The 9,130-nt window shown below is 45.8% G+C and overlaps 1 protein-coding gene across 2 annotated transcripts; it reads left to right on the forward strand.

Moving 5' to 3' along the window:
- Positions 1-723: 723 nt before the first annotated feature.
- On the forward strand, positions 724-4,492 carry LOC146207845 (uncharacterized). Of its 2 annotated transcripts, XM_084587175.1 has the most exons (4): positions 724-1,020; positions 1,943-2,027; positions 2,130-2,175; positions 4,344-4,492. In XM_084587175.1, exons 1-4 carry the CDS (start codon positions 830-832, stop codon positions 4,427-4,429), a joined length of 408 nt encoding a protein of 135 aa, XP_084443301.1. In that variant the 5' UTR covers positions 724-829; the 3' UTR covers positions 4,430-4,492. The 2 variants fall into 2 exon arrangements, 1 of the variants encoding a protein (XP_084443301.1); XR_014703346.1 differs by lacking the exon at positions 2,130-2,175 and having other exon boundaries at positions 4,344-4,476.
- Positions 4,493-9,130: the final 4,638 nt, after the last annotated feature.

The following is a 9,130-nucleotide window of genomic DNA, read 5'->3' on the forward strand; positions in this document are numbered from 1 at the left end:
AAAGAGCGAGGGCGAAAGCTGCGCTAGAACCCTCTAACGCTACCTATGGCTTCAAGACTGCCAGAACCGAGACTCCCGTAAGCTACAAGCAGATAAATGAAGGGGAAATGAGGTAGCTCGTTATAATACACGAAGGAAAGAAGCCAACAGTCGGCGAGGCCAAGGAAAGCATTGGGGATTATGTTTTATGTCTTTTTTATTTTTTTAATTTTTTTTGGATAATTACAGAAGTGAGTAATGTAATCTGCTTAGGGGAAAGATAATTAAACACGAAGTAGAAGAAAAAACAACGAGCCGATGGTGGGGACCGAAACCACGACCTCGCGTCCGGTGCTCAGTTGGAGCACCTTGGCCTCGCCGACTGTTGGCTTCTTTCCTTCTTGTATTATAACGAGCACCCTCATTTCCCCTTCATTTATCTGCTTGTAGCTTACGGGAGTCTCGGTTCTGGCAGTCTTGAAGCCGTAGGTAGTGTTAGAGGGTTCTAGCGCAGCTTTCGCCCTCGCTCTTGGTCACGTTCTAGGTGACGCTGGCGGTAACACAGGACGTTCCACGTCCGCCGCTATGGTTGAGGGTGGCGCTGGTGAACACTCTCAAGTAGTGTTCCTGTATATGCTCCCTAGGGAGCAGGGTTGCGCGACTGACATCCCTGCGCCGCTCTTGGCGATGACGTCAAACGTTCCATTCGAAGGAGGAGTCAACTTGTTAAGCGCAACAGGAGGAGCCAACTTTACAGGCGAAACATTTTTCTCGCCGCTTGCAGTGCCGTCAGCTGTCGTCGCATCGGTTTCTACAGTGTGTTCCCACCTTTTTTGTGCGCTCTAATGGCATGGCTGTACAGTGCAGAACGTTCTCTTCAAATATGACGGGGTGCAATGCGCCGAACTGCACAAACCGCAACGAAAGCGGCAAAGTGTTTTATTCAGTGCCCTGCGGAAGGTTAGTCCTACGTCGGCGACTGCAGTGGCTTTTAAGTATGGGCCGCGTGAAACGGCCCCGAAAGGAGCTCGAATATGCGAGGTATGTTGTTTTTATTTCATCTTAATGCATTCTTTGCGCTTATTTTCTGTAAAATGGCTTTGTTTATTAACATTTGGGCGATCCCTAGACACGTTAGTTTGCTTGCGCATCTACCAACTTTATCGCTCGAATTCCTCGCGATGCACTTGAGAACTCCTCTTTTTCTGAGTGTAAGACACCAGCTCTTGCAGTATAATATGTTGGCGGTATATAATGCTACATCTCCTGCTTTTACTGACTGTCACCTAATCGTTTCGTGAACCACATTATTACTTCCCATGCAATATTTTACTGGCCTTCCGTATATTTCCCCATAACTTTCCACTAATGTAAGTCTGATTTCACTCTAGCATCGCCGTTTAGTGAAGAGGGTCACGAACGACAGTGAAATGCAGAATTTAATGCGAAGCTAATGTACGTCTTAAAGTATAACTAAACAACGCGATTCGTGACTTGCACGAAAACTATCTGTGTATTTCTCTGGCTGACTGTGGTTTTAACAGGTATAAACTGCATCCTTTTCCGTAATTTTAACGTCTCGATTTTGTTACTTGCGGTTCAGCTGCGTGTCGTTGTTGCCGTTCATTCGCCAATGAGTACTACAGTTAATGTCACCGCGAAGCTGCGGTTAAAATTCTGATCGTAACTTCACCAGCGGGAAGGCTGGAAAATTGCGCGGAATGTGGTAATGCATGATTAGTGCTATTTTTTGCACACTTCCATTGCGGGGGGTCATAAAATATTGTCATGAATTCATGATTGCACTGTCGCGTCTCTCATAACCTGAGTCCCTTTGGGACTTAAACCCCACAAACGAACCATGATTGCACTGTGCATCACCTGTTGCACATGGACCTTTTTTAAATACAAATCCAGTCAACAATGTTCGTACATGTTTTCTTCTGCACATAATCCTATGCAGGATCATTTCACAGCAGACCAATTTGAGTGGTCCTACTTCAAAGGAAGGAAACTACTCAAGCCAGATGTGCCTACCATCTTTTCTGGTGAGTGAACCACTTGGAATTTCCAAACTTGCATTGCTCTTAACTCTCCGTTCATTGGAATACCAACAGTGTACTCTCGCTCATGCAGGCATGCCTTTGTAGGCACTGGAAAACAGCATGGCTGTTGCGCCGTCCACACCGACATTAGGTGAATACATTCAGCTCGATCACTCAATAGCTGTGTCATGCATGAAAATTGTGAGGTGCACATTTTTCATTCTGCCTTTTTCACTTGAACAGTTGTATTAGTGTGCTGCGCTTGTGACTGCCCAGAACATGCATTCATTATCAGCATATGAGATCTTTTAGTGTCCAGTGCACGATATGAATACTGAACATTAGGATTTTCTTTGTATAATACTAATTCTGTAGGCTTGGAACTAACTCTTCATTCATTGCAATGTCAACAATGTACTCTTTTTCATGCAGACATGCCTTTGCAGACACTGGAAAACAGCATGGCTGATGAGCCATCCCCACTGACGTTAGGTTAATACATTCAGCTCGATCACGCTGTAGCTTTGTCATGCATGAAAATTGTGAGGTGCACATTTTTCATTCTGCCTTTTTCACTTGAACAGTTGTATTAGTGTGCTGCGCTTGTGACTGCCCAGAACATGCATTCATTATCAGCATATGAGATCTTTTAGTGTCCAGTGCACGATATGAATACTGAACATTAGGATTTTCTTTGTATAATACTAATTCTGTAGGCTTGGAACTAACTCTTCATTCATTGCAATGTCAGCAATGTACTCTTTTTCATGCAGACATGCCTTTGCAGGCACTGGAAAACAGCATGGCTGATGAGCCATCCCCACTGACGTTAGGTTAATGCATTCAGCTCGATCACGCTGTAGCTTTGTCATGCATGAAAATTGTGAGGTGCACATTTTTCATTCTGCCTTTTTCACTTGAACAGTTGTATTAGTGTGCTGCGCTTGTGACTGCCCAGAACATGCATTCATTATCAGCATATGAGATCTTTTAGTGTCCAGTGCACGATATGAATACTGAACATTAGGATTTTCTTTGTATAATACTAATTCTGTAGGCTTGGAACTAACTCTTCATTCATTGCAATGTCAGCAATGTACTCTTTTTCATGCAGACATGCCTTTGCAGGCACTGGAAAACAGCATGGCTGATGAGCCATCCCCACTGACGTTAGGTTAATGCATTCAGCTCGATCACGCTGTAGCTTTGTCATGCATGAAAATTGTGAGGTGCACATTTCTCATTCTGCCTTTTTCACTTGAACAGTTGTATTAGTGTGCTGCGCTTGTGACTGCCCAGAACATGCATTCATTATCAGCATATGAGATCTTTTAGTGTCCAGTGCACGATATGAATACTGAACATTAGGATTTTCTTTGTATAATACTAATTCTGTAGGCTTGGAACTAACGCTTCATTCATTGCAATGTCAGCAATGTACTCTTTTTCATGCAGACATGCCTTTGCAGGCACTGGAAAACAGCATGGCTGATGAGCCATCCCCACTGACGTTAGGTTAATGCATTCAGCTCGATCACGCTGTAGCTTTGTCATGCATGAAAATTTTGAGGTGCACATTTTTCATTCTGCCTTTTTCACTTGAACAGTTGTATTAGTGTGCTGTGCCTGTGACTGCCTAGAACATGCATTCATTATCAGCATATGAGATCATTTAGTGTCCAGTGCAGGATATGAATACTGAACATTAGGATTTTCTTTGTATAATACTAATTCTGTAGGCTTGGAACTAACTCTTCATTCATTGCAATGTCAACAATGTACTGTTTTTCATGCAGACATGCCTTTGCAAGCACTGGAAAACAGCATGGCTGATGAGCCATCCCCACTGACGTTAGGCTAATACATTCAGCTCGATCACGCTGTAGCTTTGTCATGCATGAAAATTGTGAGGTGCACATTTTTCATTCTGCCTTTTTCACTTGAACAGTTGTATTAGTGTGCTGCGCTTGTGACTGCCCAGAACATGCATTCATTATCAGCATATGAGATCTTTAGTGTCCAGTGAACGACATGAATATTGAACATTAGGATTTTCTTTGAATAATACTAATTCTTCAGGCTTGGACCTAACTCTTCATTCATTGCAATGTCGACAATGTACTCTTGTTCATGCAGACACGCCTTTGCAGGCACTAGAAGACAGCATGGCTGTTGAGCCGTCCCCACCGACGTTAAGGTTGGGTAGCTGACCCTTATTGTGCCACAGATTCTCCTTCTGTCACTTAAACTATTGCACTTCTCGAACTGTGGTTAAGCATGAAGTGTGTCTTCAGGCAACATATATTTATCTGTGTGCAGGAACCTCGAAAGAAGACCGGGTGCTAGAGCTGGAGCGACCGCTCAACCTGGACCTCCTCAAACAGCTCTCAGCTGAAGACACTTAACCATGTTGAATGTCATTCCTGGTTGCTCCTTTTCTTTTATAACAGTGCAGTGCCTATGATTTACTCCAGTCATCATCATCAGCCTGATTACACCCACTGCAGGGCGAAGGCCTCTCCCATATTTCTCCACTTAACCCGGTTCTGTGCTAGCTGCATCCACTTCACCCCTGCGAACTTCTTAATCTCATCCGCCCACCTAACTTTCTGCCGCCCCCTGCTACGCTTTCCTTCCCTTGGAACCCAGTTTGTGACCCTCAGCGACCATCGGTTATCCTCTCTTCGCACTACATGTCCTGCCCATGTCCATTTCTTCTTAATTTCTACTAGAATGTCGGTAACTTGAGTTATTTCTCTGACCCACTCTGCACGCTTTCTGTCTCTTAATGTTACCCCTACCATTTTTCGTTCCATAGCTCTCTGGGTTGTCCTCAACTTAAGTAGAACTCTCTTGGTTAGCCTCCATGTTTCAGCCCCATAGGTGAGTACAGGCAAGATGCAACTGTTGTATACTTTCCTCTTGAGCGATACAATACTCCAGTATTGTACTCAAATGATATTTGTATGGCTGGCATTGTGTCTACTTCCCCCTGATGCTGCAACCACCATTTGGCAGCTTAGTCTGAAACTGAAAATAGATGCTCTATAATATTAATCAGCCACACACAAACTCCAATGTGGTGACTCATGCTTACCTTTCATAAATACCCTTTGTCTTTCTACACCATGCATTATCCTAAATAAAAAGTCTATGGAAAACTATGTCTACCCCTTTATGCATGGTGTTATGGCCTTTAATGACTACCAGTGTTTCTGCACAGGGCCTGCATGTCCCTCTGAGTGTTCAGCATTACAGTGAAGTGTACAGTGATTGTCAAGTGCAATCTCTTTAGCCTCTCTGCTTATTCTGCAGTAATGGTGTTATGTAATGTACCTGTTACAGGAGCACTAGTCGGCTGTATACAATAAAGTTCTAAATACCAGCTGTTTGTAAAGTGTTTTTCTAATCCCTATCTCCTGCACAGAAGTAGGTTGCCAGTCTATGTCTGCATGCTGACTAGATTTGCCTACTTTGGTTAACTGTTCTACTTATCAAAAAGCCCTGAAGGACCCTCTGATAACGATGGTATTTAGGGGGTGGTGGGGGGGGACAGAAATTGAGATGAATATTAAAATACAAATTGGAATGCTACAATCGTAGCATTCTGCGTTACAGTGAATGCAGCCGTTAGAAAAAAACAAATTCATATATTAAAAACGGAATGATGCTTACAAAAAGCACGCGACTGGATAAGGGCAACGATCGCAGCATGGAAAAGTTTAGTGGACGAATGCAAGTCATATATGGTGCTACGGGTAATATATTGCAAGATAATGGAGCGGGAGCAAGTCTGCGACCTGTGCTATTGGTTCAATTCGCCTGTCTGTCAATTGCATTGCTTTAGACTGCCTGGCTTTGCATTGCGTGCAGCGGGGTTTCGTTGTAACTTCGTATAATATTACAGACGATCCCTACAGAATCGTGCATTGTAATGTTCTTTCTGCCGGGGGATGCGAAACGTTTCCACGCAAAACTTGCGTAGTATTGTCATTACTTGTATTTTTACATCATTAATGTCACAGCTACGAGCTACCGCAACCGTTTCGCCATCTCTGACAGATCATGCTGTGCCAGCATGTTATGCGAATCACATGTGTTTTCGATGTTATGTTTTCCAGAAAAATGCACGATGCGCTTGGCATCGATGCCTGCGCCTTTATACAGCGCAAGTAAAAAGGATGCCTGTAAATAGAGCACGATGTACATGGCAATAAAAAAACGCGAACTGCTTTACATTGTCTGCCCCGCCGTGATCACAGCCCCTGTACGCCCAAGGAGTGGCTTTCCCGCAGAGCCCCCCTGTAGACGCAAGGAGCGGCTTTCCCGTAGAGCTTGGAACATAATGGCGGACCTTCGCGCAACTCTGCTCCCTGCGGGAGCATATACAGGAACACTACTCTCAAGGTTCGTATACAGACAACATTAATACCCGAGAAAGTAGCAGGGGGGACAGCGGCCGATGTTAGCTCAGTTGGAAGAGCACCCGACGCGATATTCGGAGGTCGTGGGTTCGGTCCCCACCATCGGCACGTTGTTTTTTCTTCTACTTTGTGTTTAATTATCTTTCCCCCAAGCAGATTACATTACTCACTTCTGTAATTATCCAAGTAAAAATTTAAAAAAGACATAAAACATAATCCCCAATGCTTTCCTTGGCCTCGCCGACTGTTGGCTTCTTTCCTTCGTGTATTATAACGAGCACCCTCATTTCCCCTTCATTTAGCTGCTTGTAGCTTACGGGGGTCTCGGTTCTGGCAGTCTTGAAGCCATAGGTAGCATAAGAGGGTTCTAGCACAGCTTTCGCCCTCGCTCTTCATCACGTTCTACGTGACGCTGGCGGTAACACAGGACGTTCCACGTCCGCCGCTATGGTTGAGGGTGGCGCTGGTGAACACTCTCAAGGTTCGTATACAGACAACATTAATACCCGAGAAAGTAGCAGAGGGACAGCGGCCGATGTAGCTCAGTTGGAAGAGCACCGGACGCGATATTCGGAGGTCGTGGGTTCGGTCCCCACCATCGGCACGTTGTTTTTTCTTCTACTTTGTGTTTTATTATCTTTCCCCTAAGCAGATTACATTACTCACTTCTGTAATTATCCAAGTAAAAATTAAAAAAAAGACATAAAACATAATCCCCAATGCTTTCCATGGCCTCGCCGACTGTTGGTTTCTTTCCTTCGTGTATTATAACGAGCACCCTCATTTCCCCTTCATTTATCTGCTTGTAGCTTACGGGGGTCTCGGTTCTGGCAGTCTTGAAGCCATAGGTAGCGTAAGAGGGTTCTAGCAAAGCTTTCGCCCTCGCTCTTGATCACGTTTTACGTGACGCTGGCGGTAACACGGGACGTTCCACGTCCGCCGCTATGGTTGAGGGTGGCGCTGGTGAACACTCTCAAGGTTTGTATACAGACGACATTAATACCCGAGAAAGTAGCAGGGTGGACAGCGGCCGATGTAGCTCAGTTGGAAGAGCACCGGACGCGATATTCGGAGGTCGTGGGTTCGGTCTCCACCATCGGCACATTGTTTTTCTTCTACTTTGTGTTTAATTATCTTTCCCCTAAACAGATTACATTACTCACTTCTGTAATTATCCAAGTAAAAAAATTTGGAGGACGCTTAAGCTTCGCCTTCAAGAGTGGAACGCGATAGCGTTATTGCACCTCGTCGAGAAAACTTATTAGAGAGTTTTAGAATAGGGGGCCCCAAGCTTTGGGGCCCCCAAGGAGCTTGGGGCGTCGAAATGCGCATGCGCAGAACGTAAGGCGCGCTTGGGGTCTTGGGTTAACGCTTGGGGCGGCCCCTATTTTTCCAAAATAGCGTTCGCCCCAAGCCGCCGTTGGGTCGCTTGGGTTACGGCAACATGGCGGCGCTCGGCCAAGCGGCGGCCGCTCGCCTCGGCACACATTCGTCGTCACCGCTCCATGGTGTCACGCGTTCATGGAAAATGAAAGGCCAACGAAGCTTATGCTATGTCTCATGATGCCCGCACAACCAAATTTTAGCGATAAAACGTGCTAAATTTTCAGATTGCTTCCGGATTTACCGAGCTGTTAGGCTTAGCGAGTTCGCCTCCTTTGGTTGCCATGGGGACCAGACGGCGGAAAGCGCGGAAGGTTCAAATGAGGTTTCCCGGTCTCGGCCTGGATTGACAATTGGCCGATTTCGTCTTGTCTGACGAAAACGGTTTATATAACCGGTAGTCTTAAGATAGTTTTTGCACAATAATAGTACTTTTTGATGAATAATATAACGTTGTTTGCTTTTATATATTAAAATTCTTTTCCTTGGCTACCATCGTGGCGCTGCAATCGACGAACGCAAGCCCGGCTCCGCTGCGTCGGGAAAACCCCTATTCTAAAACTCGCCGCTCGGCTAGCACGTTGCGCTGCCGCGCGCTATTTCCTTGGGGGCCCCAAGCCTTGGGTCCCCCTATTCTAAAACTCACTATTAAACGCAAGGGTATTGGGGCATCCTCGCACCGGTACCCGCGCGGCCTGAAGGGGAGAAGCGGGTGAGCGAAGATAGTGATCTAAAGAAAGGAAAGACGCTTGATTCTACAACCCGTAAGGGTGCACGGCGAAACGACAGGGGCGAGTGGCGCGCCACGTGTCGGGGCAGCGCCGCACATTGCGAGGAGGGGTTCTTCTGTGTTTGCCGCAAGATGGCTTTGCATGTGCGCAGAGCGCAGAAGAAATGTAGCGGAAACGTACTTCGCTACTCGTGTAATTGCGACTTCTGTAAGTAACATGCTCATAATTACCGATATACACCGCAGTATAACGTTCTACGGCACGTTTCTAAGGCAACACCGCATTCACTAGAAGCGCTTTTGTACCGCTTTCAACTCGTGGCTGAGTGGTAGCGTCTCCGTTTCACACTCCGGAGACCCTGGTTCGATTCCCACCCAGCCTATCTTGGAAGTTGCTTTTTATTTATGAAGTGCATGCCGGGATTTATCGCTCACGGCCAACGCCGCCGACGGCACCGGCTTTTCTGCGACATGAGCTCCTTAACACTACCGCGTTAAAATTAAAAAAAGACATAAAACATCATCCCCAATGCTTTCCTTGGCCTCGCCGACTGTTGGCTTCTTTCCTT

This window comes from Amblyomma maculatum, chromosome 1 (genome assembly GCF_055883805.1).
Source record: "Amblyomma maculatum isolate TAMU_Amacu chromosome 1, ASM5588380v1, whole genome shotgun sequence".
Classification (NCBI taxonomy): Eukaryota; Metazoa; Arthropoda; class Arachnida; order Ixodida; family Ixodidae; genus Amblyomma; species Amblyomma maculatum.

Bases quoted from the DNA above. Each gene is read 5' to 3' on its own strand.
- LOC146207845 (XM_084587175.1), top strand. From the start codon at position 830: ATGGCTGTACAGTGCAGAACGTTCTCTTCAAATATGACGGGGTGCAAT. The intron at 2,028-2,129 runs GTGAGTGAACCA...ATGCCTTTGTAG, and splicing joins TGTGCCTACCATCTTTTCTG to GCACTGGAAAACAGCATGGC. The intron at 2,176-4,343 runs GTGAATACATTC...ATCTGTGTGCAG, and splicing joins GCCGTCCACACCGACATTAG to GAACCTCGAAAGAAGACCGG.